Source organism: Neltuma alba, unplaced genomic scaffold (genome assembly GCF_004799145.2).
Source record: "Neltuma alba isolate B1F8T4 unplaced genomic scaffold, ASM479914v2 tig00013436_pilon, whole genome shotgun sequence".
Classification (NCBI taxonomy): domain Eukaryota; kingdom Viridiplantae; phylum Streptophyta; class Magnoliopsida; order Fabales; family Fabaceae; genus Neltuma; species Neltuma alba.
In genome coordinates this window covers 67,289-82,945 of record NW_021637683.1, presented here as the reverse complement: position 1 = coordinate 82,945, position 15,657 = coordinate 67,289, and the positions used below count along the sequence as shown (strand labels likewise).

General features: G+C 29.4%; 1 protein-coding gene across 1 annotated transcript; it reads right to left on the bottom strand.

Annotated features, from left to right (window-relative positions):
* Positions 1–9,521: 9,521 nt before the first annotated feature.
* Positions 9,522–13,007, bottom strand: LOC114737364 (4-hydroxy-3-methylbut-2-enyl diphosphate reductase, chloroplastic). Its single transcript, XM_028925286.1, has 10 exons — positions 12,734–13,007; positions 12,148–12,344; positions 11,572–11,751; positions 11,324–11,455; positions 11,093–11,167; positions 10,898–11,003; positions 10,719–10,813; positions 10,285–10,470; positions 10,111–10,197; positions 9,522–9,806 (listed from the first exon to the last, which is right to left on the bottom strand). Exons 1-10 carry the CDS (start codon positions 13,005–13,007, stop codon positions 9,741–9,743), a joined length of 1,398 nt encoding a protein of 465 aa, XP_028781119.1. The 3' UTR covers positions 9,522–9,740.
* Positions 13,008–15,657: the final 2,650 nt, after the last annotated feature.

Below are 15,657 nucleotides of genomic sequence, written 5' to 3'. Positions count from 1 at the left end.
GTCACCAAAAAGTATTATATATTTGAAAATTGATTTTCAAATTAAAATTATGTGATGTAGTTTTGGTGCTCCGAATACAAATTTCGGTTTAGTTTTTTAAGTTTAATACGCATTTGTTTGTTTCGATTTATTTTTAAACATATACAGATGTGAAAAATGTATTTTTAAATATATATTATTTGATTTTTTTCCCAATTGATTATTCGGTATTAGGATACATGAATATGAAAAATATGTTTGTTTCAGACATAATTTTAGTTCAAAATAATTATTTTTTTCATGGTTATATTGTAAATCATGATATCATATATAATAACTTAGAATTTGACAATATTATTGCCAGTGTGATATTTACTAATTTTTCTAATAATTCTAAATAAAATCCTTCTCATATGCCATTTGTCTTTTTCTAAATCAATGTTTTGCTATTGTTATAAGATCATTTTAGTTTGTAGACTCGAGATATTTTTGCACCGGTGTTTTCTTCCTCTATATAGAGAAGAAAGATGTCATGCTCAAGAATATCAAGATAGAGGTTGCCAAGCTAAAAATGTTAAAGAGCTTTTTAATTTCAAACATTCCTCATTAAGAATGAAGATTGGGCATCGTTTCAGAGTATTGAAAGCTTGATTTCTAATTCTAAAATTAATGTCGCCATATTAGCCTTCAAGACATCTTCTAGTGATGGTATGTTATGCTATTCATAACTATATACGCAAGTGGAGACAATGTAATTTGTTGTCTACAAAATGAGAGAATATAGATTCGATATAAAGTGGAAGATTTAACCATAAACACAAATTTAGAAATTTAAAGTTTGGCAAGAAACACAAATGTAAAAAATACAAGTTATAATCTGGATAACTAGTAAGACTATTTGATCAAAGCGCAATAAAGATGTTAGCATATTGTTATCAAATTTCTACTAGGATATGATTAACTCATTGTAATTCTATGAATTAGATGTTAATTGATATAATTATTGTCACGCCTGAATCTCAATCTTCCCATAAAGGGAAGAATGAGGAATCGTCACCAAAATTTTAAAAAAGTAATTTTGAAAACCTAAAAAAATATGGTCTGTAAAAACCAGATAGGGTTTGGAAGTCAATTTTGTATGAGAAAGGTGTTAGGCACCCGGCAACACCTTTTCAAGAGAAGATTACCCTAAGTCAACTACTTAAAATTAATATTGCCTTTTTTTTCAATATTTTAATTACCCTAAAAAAATAAAGAACAATGAAAAGGAAAACATTTTATTTGTAAAAATAAGAGCAAAAATAAAGGGAAAAAATAAATTTATTTGCAAAGCTGGACTTGGCTTGGAATAAAAATCTAGGGCCTACGTAGTCTTTAGAGTGATCAAAGCCCATGTAGTTTGGGAGTATAAATGGGTGTCATTTTGTTGGTGTTTTTTTAGAAAATTTTTTTATTTAATTTATTAAAAAATTTTTGTGGGTTTGCATTTTTATATTTGATAAAAACATTTCTTTTATCTTTATTTAAAGAAAAAGAAAGCTTTTTGAAAAACTTTTGGATTAAACTTCTTAAGAAGATTCCAATAATCTCACACGGAAATTAATTAATTTTGCTTGAGAAGGTTAACCTCACATGACATAAAACCATTTTGAAAATTTGTTTATTTCTTTTTAAAACATCTCAGATTAACTTCATGAGAAGACTCCAGTAATCTCACACAGAAGAAGAATATATTTCGCTTGAGGAGGTTCTAAAAACCTCACACAACCTAAAACCATTTTGAAAAACAATTTTTCTTTATTAATCATTTTGTTTAAAAAAGGAAGCTTTTCTATTTTTCAAAATCTATTTACTTGCAAAAGGTGAACCAAGAAAATTGAGGAGGAGGAGAATTCTAAGAGATAAAAACATGATACACAAGACACTAGCATGTTCATGACACAACACAAGATGATCTTAAGATATGATGAAGAGTAAACACATACCTCTTAAATCTTTTTTCTTCATAAAACTGCACAAGTCACAAAACGAGGAAGTCAAATAACAATAAAAGGCAAAGAAGCATAAGAGACATGCACGTTAAAAGCCATCAAGAGACAAAGAGGCACAACAAAGTAATGCATTTAGAAGAGATGCCAAGAAAAAAGTTGAGTCATGCGATTATTCATCCATTAAATAGCAATAAAAAGAGAAAGGGAAGAGGGAAAAAAAGTGAAGAAGGATGCACAACAAACCAGGAAAGAAAACAAAACACAATAAATAATAAAAAAACAAAAACTTACAAAATGTCAAAAGAAGAATTACGTTAAACAAAATGAGGAAAAAAATCAAAAAAATAATAGAAAGAAGAAAAAGCTACCTATCAAGTATCAAGGCAAGATAAAAAATAAATAAATAAAAAATAAAATAAGGCAGTGTCCACATCCCATATAAATGAATAAAGGCCATCTGGTTATGGACAATAAACAATATACCTTAAATTTATACAAGCCTCCAGGTATGTCATGGCTATCTTGAATAAAAGTCTCACTCCCCCACCCCATAGGAAAGTCTTTTAATAATTAATATGATATCATAACATGAATTATTTCCCTACCTTCTCATTTGCCTCTTTTCACTCAAAAATTCTTGTTTGTCTCCTTTCAATCCTTACTATCCTATTCATAGGCACCACTTAGGTTTTCTCAATTTTTTTTAATTTTTACTTTTTAATTTTCTTCAATTATGACTCATAATATTACCTCATATTTAATCATTAAATCTTGATTTTTATTTTTATTTTTATTTTATTATTTTTTTTATCATTATGACTCCAAAAGATATTTCTAAATTGAAGAGTCAATCATTTTAAGTGTGGGGATTTTGATTTTGATTTTTTGAATTTTCTTTTGTTTATGGGTTTAATCTTATTTGTTTGTACAGCTATGCCAGTAAAAAAATTAAGAGGCAAAAAATTGACAATAATGCTACTATGTCGCAATCAGAAAGTTTGAAGAAATTTGGTATAATTTATTTTAGCTATTCTTACTTTCAAATAGATTAACTTTATGGTAGTTTCAGTATTTGATGCATTTGAAAGTAATTTAGGATGAAAGTATTTATACAAGGTTATTGGGCTTAATAAGCCTAAGGCCTTAAACTCATCTCTTCATCATCAAACATATTATTAGTATTGTGATAATCATTACTCTCATTGTCATTAGACTTTTAGTGGATTTTAGTTGTGTTTAATTGCATATTAGATTATGTCATAAGAAAATTATTTATTTTGATCTTCAAATATCTCTCACCTTCAAAGAGCCAAAATGAAAATATAGCAAATATTTTTTTTATTATGATAATGAAAGAAGACCGAACAAGATAATCATCACAAACTCTAATTAATTATATTTATCCTACAAGTGGTATCAGAGAGGATGGTATCAGAGTGAGATTATTGGTTCAAATCCCCCAAATTTGTTTTAATTCCTTAACAAAAGGTTGATGGTTCTTTTTTCTCTTTCTTTGTTTCACAATTTTATAAAATTGAATAAGCAAGTTTGAATTCTCTAGATGTCTTTTGAAAAACCATATTATTATAATGAAACTCACTATCATCTTATATCCTAAATACATATTCTTCTTAAATTTTATAAAAAATCTACTTTTTTTGTTTTATTTGTATGTAATAAAAAGCGTAACATATATAAACATACTAGATATACATCTCCTCAAGCTTTTCATTTTTTATCTTTTCTGTGCCGAAAAGTGCAGAGTCTTCAAGAGCAGAGTGATTATCATCACTCTTCATCTTCAAGAGCTATTCTGCCACTTCAGTGAGAGTGACATGGGTAGCAATTGGCTTCTCTTTAATTTGTGGGAAGAGAGAGTGATGCCTGAGTAAAAGGTAATTAAAAACAAGCTGCCTAAACACAGAGGGAATGCACTATGACATATGGATGTAAAGGTGCATGCAACCTGGACGCGCTAATGCAGGGTCAAGCTTCTCCTTATAGTTGATGGTGAACTCTATAATTCTCTCGCCTCCACAGCTTGATTGTAGCTCATCCATGAAATTCAGTAGCCCCCTGAGTGTCACCTGTTAAGCCAATGAATTTGTTAGGAAGTTGAGCTGGTGATCACAAACCAAATTGTAAGGACTAAACATGTGTAGTTAATAGTCATGTATCAGGCAAAGATCATGTCCTTACGTTGTTGTCTCCAAGAAAAGATAAGATGCGGTGAAGAATGTCATCCAATAAGTCGCTAACTAAATCTTTTTCTTGTGCTTTTACTCTCATTGTGTGTGTATGCATATATATACCTGCAAATAATGAAAATTCATCGGTCCTTCAGAATTTTGATCTATAAATGAGAAAAAAAATGTCTTTATTACATAAAGTGGCACTAATCCAATTAATTTCATAATTCGATAGATAATTTGCTTTCATTGTATATATGACTTTATCTGCAATTAAGGGGGTGTTTGGGGTAACCAAAGGTACTTTTAAAAAGTATTTTTTTACAAATCGAGACAAATTTATTTACATATTTACTTCGTATATCATAAAAGCATTTTTAAAACTATGATGATTTTTTTTACTTAAACACTCCCTAAATATAAAGTTGTGCTACATGACTACAAAGCATGATTATAAATAAGGTTTTATAATTAATTAGAAGTGGAGGGAGTAATAAAAGAGAATAAGGACCCCAATGTTTATAAAGTTGTGCTTTGTGACTACAAAACATAATTATAAATAAGATTTTATAATTAGGGCTAAAAAAAGTAATAAAAGGGAATAAGGACCTAAATGTCCATAAAGCAAAGTTGCGCTGCGGGACTACAAAGCTAGGATCCAGAAATTAACCGAGAACCAAAAGCGAAAAGATTGAACTTACAGTCCCCGCCAATGCCAGAGTTGGGAAGGGCATTTATTATTATGAGTTTAGAATCAAATAACCGAAAAGCAGGATTTCATATCAGTTTTGTATCAGCCAACTACTGCTATAATGAATCTGTGTATTGGATCGTGATAAAAGTTGGGAAAACACAAGAAATTGGAAATGGTAGATATCTAATCAAAAATGCCAACTTGACCAATTCTAATTCTATATATCTATCCATAAACATTCAGTTTATTTGTAAAACCTTACCTCCCTTCTCCAGATGAAGATGATACGACCACGGGTGGGCAACGGGAGAGAACGGCGAGTTGTGTGAAGGAAGATATATAATGGTATGCACTATATATACACATACATATACATATATGTATTTTAAGGGTGATTTGCGCATATAAAAGTGATACAAAAAGATCGGGGAAGATTAAAAGATATGTTATCACTTGTTTGGAGGAATGAGAAAAAATAGGAAGAAAAGAAAATTAGTAAAATCACACTAACAATAATATTCTTATATCCTAATTTATTATATCTCATATCATCATTTACAATAAAAATATTTTGAAGTAAAATTATATCTAAAAGAAAAATATCTTCATATTCATATTTCTTAATATCAAATAATCAATTGAAAAAATAAAATAATATATATATTTAAAAATATATTTTTTATATTTATATATGTTTGAAAATAAATTGAAAGAAATAAGTGGGGATTATCTAAATTTACTGAGTTAACGCTGGAAAAAAAATTGCTGAGTTAACATTTTTTTTAATTAAATGAGACTAATAGCGTCAAGTTTAACAAACTAAAAATAGATTTTATAAATTTGAATGACTAAACTTAAATTTGAACAAATTTAGAAGACCAAACATATACCCAGCCCCAAACTAGATGGAGAATTGCAGATAATTGAGATACAGAGTTAAAAGTGAATTAAAAATTAAAGGACTAAAAGATTAATTTTTCATTGATTATAAATGATTTCATTTCACGATGCAAAGGTTTACAAAAAAAAAATTACTAAAAAACATTTTTTAGTTGAAGCAAACATCGTTTCCAAGCTGTCTTTTTTTTCTATTTAATTCTAAATATAAAATCTACTTTGCAATTGAGTTTAGGTCAAAAGGGTAAGATTTTAATTCGACTTATATGTTATATTTATTTTTTTTAATTAATTTATCAAATTTATAAAATAATATGTAATCAATTATTTACTAACATTAAGAAGAACAATGCAAACTACATATATATATATATATATATTTATATATTAGATCTCGGATTTTAATTAGGGAGAATGGTTATGAAATGTTAAATAAGAAATATAATTAAAAAAAAGTTTTACTGACAATGACACTTTCAGAGTAGTAAATGATAATTTCTCACTTGTTATTAAAACTTATTGATAATTATTTTTTTTGAACCTCATTATAATTCTCCTTTTTTTAATTAGATTTAGATTTGATTACAATTGAGGATTTTTTTCAACTAATAACATTTTTTTTTCTTAATTCTCATCTTCCTAATACTACCTCCACTCTTTAAAGTAAGACTTAATAGAAGATTCAATTTGGTCCTAAAAATATAAGATCACAATATATTTTGTCTTTAATATTTATTTATCTATTTTATCCTTAAATAATTTCAATGGTGATTATATATATTAACGAGTTTTTATGAAGAAGTAATGTCTATACACATAATTAATAGAGGTATTTTAGAGAACACAATATCTATTTAACTTTCTCTCTTTCTTTATGATAATTTTGACCATGTAAGAAAAACCAAAATGAAACATGACTTTGTTCGTTTGCTATAGGTTCCTATTGCTAGGGTTATTCAGATATTTTAGGGATTTTCCAAATCTTATTTAATTACTTCATAGCATTTTCAACCCGATATAATGATGATCTAACAGCCTCTGATTCGAAAATGCCAGATTAGAAAGAAACAATATAATTTACTACCTCGCATTTTTAATATAAGATCTTATTTAACTTTTATTTTAATCTTAAATATAAGATCTCAATCTACTTTTTCTTTCATATTTATACATTTTTTTCTAAAATAGTCCTTTTAACAATGATAATTCTAACCAATACACTTGATTAGCAAAGATATTTTAAGAAAGACAATACATATTTATTATAAATAAGTAACTTAACTTCTTTTCTTAATCTTCTCAAATTAATCAACTAGCTTTTATAATTAGAATTGGAAGTAGTATATAAAACTAATTAATAGTAGAGGTGGGAGTAACATCTCTCAAAGCCATGACTTCAGCCACTAAAATCGTCTCTTTATCATCAAACATATGAGTGGTTATTGTTAATCTCATTGTCATTAAGTATTTGGTGGAGTTCAGTTGTGTTTAATTGCATATCAAATTACATCATGAGAAAATTATTTATTTTAATCTTTGAATATCTCTCACCTTCAAACAGTCAAAATGAAAAGATGGCAAATAATAGACCCCAGCAGATCCAACAAATAACCCACATTCACAAATGTTACTTTGTAATATACTAATTCTAGTGGTCACAATCCAAGTAAAATTAGTTGTAGCAAAGAAAGAAATATCATATGGGTAATTCATTCATATAAAAAAGTAACGAAACAACGGCTATTCTCAAATAGATCCACATAGGGTTTTTTCTAGTTATAGTTATTTGCTTTGATTCATTATTTGGCAGCTCTACTCCCAAAACAAAAAGGGAGAGACTGATTCTTGTTTGCTCCTCAAAATCCAATTTTGGCCAGCGGTAATGTAATCAGGATTTAATCTCCTAAATTCTTAAATCCTCCTAAATTCTTTTTTTCTATGAAAGGGAAGTTTTGTTCTAAATTCTACCTCATTCCAGAAAATCTAGAAGCACCTCTGCAACCTTCTTTCTCTTCATTGGTCTTTCCCTAGCGCTCTTTTTTTTTTTTTTTTAAATTATGATGATAAAAGAAGACTGAACAAGAAGATCATCACAAACTCTAATTAATTATAGGGATAATCAATCTCTAAGTCTTATAGTTTATCTGATTCTTAATCAAGTCCCTATAAAAAGTTTTTCTTTTTATCATATTTTTTATTTTCATGTGTTTTTAATTAGGTTTTTTTATTTTTTTTATCAGGTCCTCATGGTTTTACTTATTTTTTAATTAGGTCCTTTGTAGTTTTAAAAAAATTATTTATTAACTTTATTCTGTAAACTTAATTTTATTTTTAATTAATAATTAATATAATTATTTAGCAATTAATAAATAATCATAATAATCAATTATACTTAACTATAAATCATTTATAATTATATTCTAATTTTAGAAAATTGTATTCTTATAATTTGAATTTTATAGCTATAAAAATTAGAATTGAAAAATAAATAATATATATGTTTAACTAAAAATTTAAAAGAATATTAACATCATATTATTATAATAATTTATTATTTATAGAATATTATTATTTATAGACAAAAGAATAAAAACTACGAGAACCTAATTAAAAATAAGGTAAAACAACAAGGGTCTGATAAAAAAAATTATAAGGACCTTATTAAAAACATGTAAAATTATAAGGATCTGGTAAAAAAAAAAAATCATAAGGTTCTGATTAAAAATCAGTTAAAACTATAAAAATTTGCATATTAATTATCCCTATCCTAATACATATTCTTCTTAAATTTTATAAAAGATCTAGTCTTTTAGTTTTATTTGTGTGCAATGAAAAGCATAATACGTATAAACATACTAGATGCACATATCTCGTTAAATTTCATAAAACATTTATTATTTTATTTTATTAGTATGCAATAAAAACATAAATATTATAGACGCTAACAATGCATTTTAGATAGCTCTGTATATTCAGATATGTAAAATAAAAAATTAACAAAGTGAAAAAAATAAAATGTAATTATATAAGATCTAAGAAAGATAATTAAAATAGCAGGTTAGTAAGGCTACTTATTATCTTAAGTTCTCCAACTTAGGATACACCATAGGGATGATTATCATCTGGTGGAAAAAAAATAAAATTAGATGCCATTAACTTTTTTTCAATAAAAAGAAACATAATGGACATAGTTGTACCCAAATATGATTTAATTACATTAAATTTATTCAATAAACTTACAATTAAAAATAAAATATTTGAAACGGGTACCACTCTGGTTTTAGTTTATTTATCTAAAAATAAATAATAAGTAAATGTTACCTATTGTTTCTTATAATTAAACTTAAATTCATTTATCTATACTCATTTGATCCAATCCTTCATGCAAATATTGTCATATGTAATTTTTATTATTACCAAAAATTCACATAACAAGATTTAGTTGGAAAATCGAAGATGAACCTAAAGTTTATCATAACTTAACTTTATATGACGTGTTATATTAATATACACGTATTTTAATATTGTTTAGTATGCCTCAAAAGCACTTTTAAAAAAAATACTTTTATATATATGTTGAGACAACTCTTTTCCAAAATCACTTTTAAAATCATAATTTATTTTCTGCCTCAACATTCAATAAATTTCTAAAACTTTTATATGCAGGTTCAAGGGGTAATTTTCATAAGTATTTCAATAATCCTAGGTGCTTCGATCAGATATTTCCCTTCACTCCACCTTGTGTTATGTTATTACTCGTTAACCTTTCCATTTCCAAAAGGGGGATAATCTCATTGATTATAAATGATTTCATTTCACATGGCCAAGATTTACAAAAATATAACATCCCACGCACTTGTCCTCCAACACCCGACAACTTTGAAAAGCCCTATATTTAACATTCACCTCCTGACATTGAGAAGTTCTAAACATAGGACTAAGTTATCCCCTGTTCGCTTTAAACACTGATGATATATGGCATAAATTCCTTTATGCGACCAGCAATGCTTCTTCACGTTTCAAGTCAAACACCTTGATGAGCACGTCTTCAACCACCTGTTTGTAAACCAATTACAAGCACAACTATTTAGCTTTTCCACCGCGTAAACACATATTAGAGAATCTTGCGACAACAAGAACGCAAGCTTTGACTGCCCCGTTTGGTTTCTCCACACAAAATCTATTACAATTTCGTGATCATTACTTAACAAAATTGATTCTTTTTATTTCACATTTTAACAGTAGGAAAATGAGATTCATTCTCAAATTCAAAATTACTTCTTTTTACCCTCTATTTCTTATTTTATTTTTGTCCGACAAAAGGACAGTTTTATATCATCACTTGGGCAACAGAAATTACCTTGTCAGGTGTGGATGCACCAGAAGTTATGCCAATTGTTATTGGACCCTCTGGGAGAAAGTTTTCTTTCTCCACCAGCTCACCATGCTGATAGAGCCAAAAAGGATATCAATTGATAGAAAAGAGAGCTAATAAAACTTGACCAGATGTAGATATCATTATGCTTATGCTCACCATCAATTTGTATGCTATTCTGTTTCCTGGACCAATTCTTTGCTCACTGTCAATCCAGTAAGAAGGAATCCCACGTTCCTCAGCTATTTCTTGCAGGTGTGATGTGTTGCTTGAGTTCCACCCACCAACTACTAGCATAAGATCCAAATCTTTCTCCACCAGCTCGTACATAGCATCTTGTCTCTCCTGAAAATGGATAAAAGATTTTAGTTTACCTGTTGTCTGGTGATTAGACTAGAGACACAAAGTATTTTATTAGAGAAGGGAAAGGATGAAGAGGAAGCAAAGCAGGGGGAGCTTAAGATTCCACAAAGCTTAAATAAGAAAAATAAAATTTTAAAAAAACACCATTAAAAGGGGAAAAGAAGAACTTAAAATATTTGCAAATAAATTAAAATAAGTAGGAATATCTATGACTGCAAATGAGAAACTACCTGAGTAGCATCACAAATGGTGTTGAAGCTTAAGAAGTGTTCGTTGACGTTTTCCACACCATATTTGCGCATCATAGTCCTTTCTAATAGTTTGCCTGTAAAACGAGCAGATCTATAAATATCAAATCATAATTCTTTTCTCCAAAAAGATGAATTGAGATTGTGCAATAGTAACGAACCAATCTCTTCAGTCTCTCCCTTGAGCATTGTTGTCTGGTTCGCAATGCCCACTTTGATCAAATCAACGTCTGGGTCAAACCCCTCAGAAACAGCAAATTTAAATTTCTGCCCCAAAAAAATGCCAATAATGATCACAATGAAAACCAGAGAATTAATGTCAAAAGCAACATATATCTTGTGAAAGAAAAATTTACCTCTAAAAATGCATCTTTAGTTGAGCTGGATCCATTAAATCGACCACCAAGAATATAGTCACAAACATATTCAGCCTGTATCAAGTTAACAAGAATGCAAGTAACAAGAGAAGGAAAAAAAATTAATGCAGAATTTATAGGGTCATAAGAGAACGAAACTTTCCTCAACTTAAGATAATCACAATTTCACCCACAAGGAAATGTATATAATAGCTGCAACATAGGACAAACCTCAGCCATATTCTTCACAATGATATACTTTCCAGCAAATGATGCAGTTGCTATTGTTTCCTCATGAGCATATTTACCGTGTATGACTGATGTGTACTCTCCTTTCTTGTGCTTTTCAACAGAATTCCAGACCTTCAAGCAATATATTGAAGAAATCATGTGAGTATATGGGATGAAAAGTAAATGCTATATGAATTCAATTTACAGACAACGCAGTGAAACAGATATCCACCTCTGTAAATGAATACCTTTACAACCCATGGGCAAGTTGTATCAACAATTTGCACATTTTTCTCACTCAAAGTCAACATCTCATCCACTGCCGCTCCAAAAGCAGGCAAAACCACAACATCACCCTTGTTGACAACATCAAATTGTTTATTTCCTTCATTCACAGGAATATTCTGCACTTTCATCTCTTCTAATCGCTGCATTAATAATTGAGGTTCAGTAATCATGTAACTGACTAGAATTGGCAAATGAAAATAGCCTAATACGTGAAAGCATAGCATGTAAAGAAATCAGTTGCCAAAATGAGACAACTTAACAACCTCATTAACTGAACGGCTACGTTCACAGAACTATCCAAACCAAATAATCGATTTAATTGTACAGCCCCTCAAAACAGGATCATACATTTCAATTAGAAAATCTATCTCTAAGCTTCCAGATAAATCAATTGCCGAATTCCCCACACATTTACAACATAGCTAAGAAATGATTATTGCAGCCTGTTACTAATTGCTCATACATGGCCATTACCACGAACCGAGGCAAAAAAATAAATAAATAAAGAATATTGATAGTAATAAAATATGTTAGACCTTATTAACAGTTGGGTTGTGGATGATTTCGTTGGTGAGCCAGATTGTCTCAGTAGGAAACTGTTTTCTAGCCTCGTAAGCAATTTGAACAGCCCGTTCCACTCCCCAGCAGAAGCCAAAAGCTTCGGCCAGCGCCACTGTGACGTTACCCCATGTATACTCATATCCATTTTCCTTCAAGGTTTTAATGATGTCACCTGAAATCCCAACACAACACACTCAAACTTACAAGAGAACGAGACATCACAAAGAATTCAACGCTGCATGCATCAAGGAACCAACACGGGTGAAATATTTTATTAAAGCTAGAGCTGAGTAAGCATAAGTAATTATCTAGAGCGACAGCACACTCCCGTGCCACATTAAGCGCAGATTACCACACGTTTGCATCTCGATTTCAAATTTCTCATGAAATAGAAGAAAATAACCTCACGAGAGCAACTGAATTACAAGATTCTGAGTCCCTATGGGGGCATCCAGTAAAATAGGAACGATACAGAGGATATAGTTACAAAATTCTAAAAGGCAATTAGCTCTGCAAATGAAAACAACTCTTTTTCCCCAGGCAACTGCGAAGTGAACCTACTTGTGTATTCCCGATTCATAAGTTCAAGGGTCGCTTCCTTGTGCCCAAACCCTTTCCGATTATAGTTCTTACTCCTGGTTAGATTCTTCCGGAAAACCTTGGCATCGAAATCGGAGTCCACGTCGGTGGAAGAAGATGAAGAATCGACAGAGCATCTAACGGAGATAGGCTTCCAGCACCGGAAAGAACCCGTCCTAGAGAAGTTCCCCGGTAACGGCAAGGAGCAGTCGGTGCGAGTACCGGAGAGACTGCAAAGGTGCGGGGAGATCGCCATGGTAGATAGAAATGTCAGCAGGGAGCGAGACGAGACCTGACACGGATGGCTCTCAATTGGCAAACGGCAGGAAGAGCTGGCTTCGTTTGTTAATTTATTAATTTGTTTTTAATTTCTTCCTTTGCTTCATAATTTTTTTACATAAATATCATTTTTTTGGGGTAATAAAGCGAGGCAAAGCCAATTGCCATGTCCTAAACTTCGTTATACAGTTATTAGTATGAATTATATGAATTAATAACCAAATCAAAAATATTTATAATATTAATTTTATCACTCAAATTATTTACTTTGTCATTACAAGTCCAGCCTCGGATATTTGAAGAGCTTTGATATGACTTTTAATTATGCACGGCTCTCAATTAATTTCTTTTCTAATGAGTAAGATAGCAAGACGAGATATGATTTTATTTTCTTCATCAAATTATCAAATTTTTTATTTTATTATTATTTGAAATTGTGTAAAAGACCTATATTAATAAATATTTATTTTAAAGGATTAAATTATCTTTCTGTGAATTGAAATGAAAAATCTTTATCCATATGGATGCAACTTCTTTCCTTTGTTTCTTGAGTTTCCTTAGAACTATAATATGAAATATTGATGCTAAACACAATTTTTTTATAAAGCAACATCAACATCCCACAATAGCACCTAATATCAACATATGACATTTTAAAATATTTTTTAATGACATTCAATATTTTAAACATTTGTACCATTCAACACCGTAAAGTAGCAATAATTTTAGGATAAAAAAGAATTTCTCATTTTTTATTGTTTTAAACAAACTCCTAAAAATATCAGCTACTATATATAATAATGGGTTAATATAAATTTTAGTTCTCAAGTTTCTTTTCATTTATAACATTTAATTTAACAAAATCTTAAATCATCTTACCAAAACCATAGATTTTAAACTTAAGAGACTAAAACTAAAATTAGAATAAATTTGAAAGATCAAATATTATATTAATCCTATATTATAATTAAGTAATTTTCTCTTTCCTTGTCATGTGTCAATTAGTATTAGAGTGCTAATACCAATTGATCTTCAAACCTCAGGAGAAGGTTTCACTCTTTTATTTTATTATTATGTAATTTTAATTTTAGGGGTGTTTGGGTAATAACAAAATCATGATTTTAGAAGTATTTTTACGGTATCGAAGTAAATATGTGGAGGAGTTTATCTCAATTTGTAAAAAAATGCTACTGAAAAGCATTTCTAGGATTAGGCAAACATTCCTTTTGTCAATGTTTCCTAACGGGCTTGTCTTTCTTTTGCTAGAAAGAAGAAATCGAAAAGATGATTAAAAAAACCAAAGAATATGGAGCTCAAAAAGAGGAAGAAGTATGAAGAAATAGTGGTTAAGAAGAGAAACAAACCAAAAGATATGGAGCTAACATAGGTTTTTTACAAGAGTGTGTATGAAGCCCAAATGCTCGCTGAGTCTGCCCGAACCCGAAGAAAAATTACCTAGCCTGGCCTGAAAAAGAATGGGTATCTTTGAGCGGGGCATTTCATGAGATGGCCTGGGTTGGGCTGGGCATCGGGTAGGACATACTGTCCTACCCATTTAGCCCCACCCGGATTATATATATATAATAATATAATTTATGAAATAATATTAATATATTACATTTCTTTACCCAAAAGAAAAAGTTAGCTCCCTCCTCTTTGCAATTTAATTTATTATTGTCGCATGTATGTTAGTTTTCCATTTTAGGGGATTTAATTCTTCTAAAAAAGCAATAGTATCTTGCTTTTAACTTGTTCTTTGTAAGCTTTATTGGGTATATCTTATTGTGTGTTGCTGTCATAATGTTAGCTATTTATAAGTCAGTCCTCTCCTCGATGTCATTAACAACTTTCTTTGTTAGAGAATGAAATCCATACATTACATATTTGTATAAATCAACAATTTTAAATATTTATATAGGATAGAAAACAAGATTGGGGTAAGAGCTGGGAAAGAAAATTGGGGTTTAATTATCTGAATTACATGTTTTATTTTTATTTAATTTATATTTAGCTATTTTGTATTAATTTTTTATGAACAAGTCATATGATAGAAAAAAGTCGTTTAGTTGTGTGGACTGCTAACTGCATTGTATCGCATAATAAGCGTGTACATATTAAAAGTGGTCATATTAAATTATTATAAGATTTTGAGATTTCTTATTTTTCTTTTTACAATTATTTTCACCCTTATTTTTATATGGTCTACATTATTTTTGTTAGCTCATTGCTTTAGTTTTAGTATCCTTTTGCAATTCTTTAGGTAACATTTAATTTTTGCCACTTGAATGAATAATCAAGCTTCTATTAAATCACTATCCCCAACCCTCAATGGAATATCCCGATGTGATTCAACCCCTCTTCAATTTTTTTCAGATATTTTATTCTTTTCTCAACTTTTTGGAGATTAATGTAGACCGTTTGAATTTCAAGGCTTTAATTACAATCTTGAGAGTTGTTTTGTTCTAAATAGATTACATAATATTATTTATTTGGATATTTTCTAAGGCTTGTTTTGAATTATTTCTGGATAATTTTAATGTGTGAAAATATAAAATTATGAAATGTAATTTTTAGGTATGGACAAAAATTTTTTACATGTGATATCGGCAAATCATCACCATTTGAAT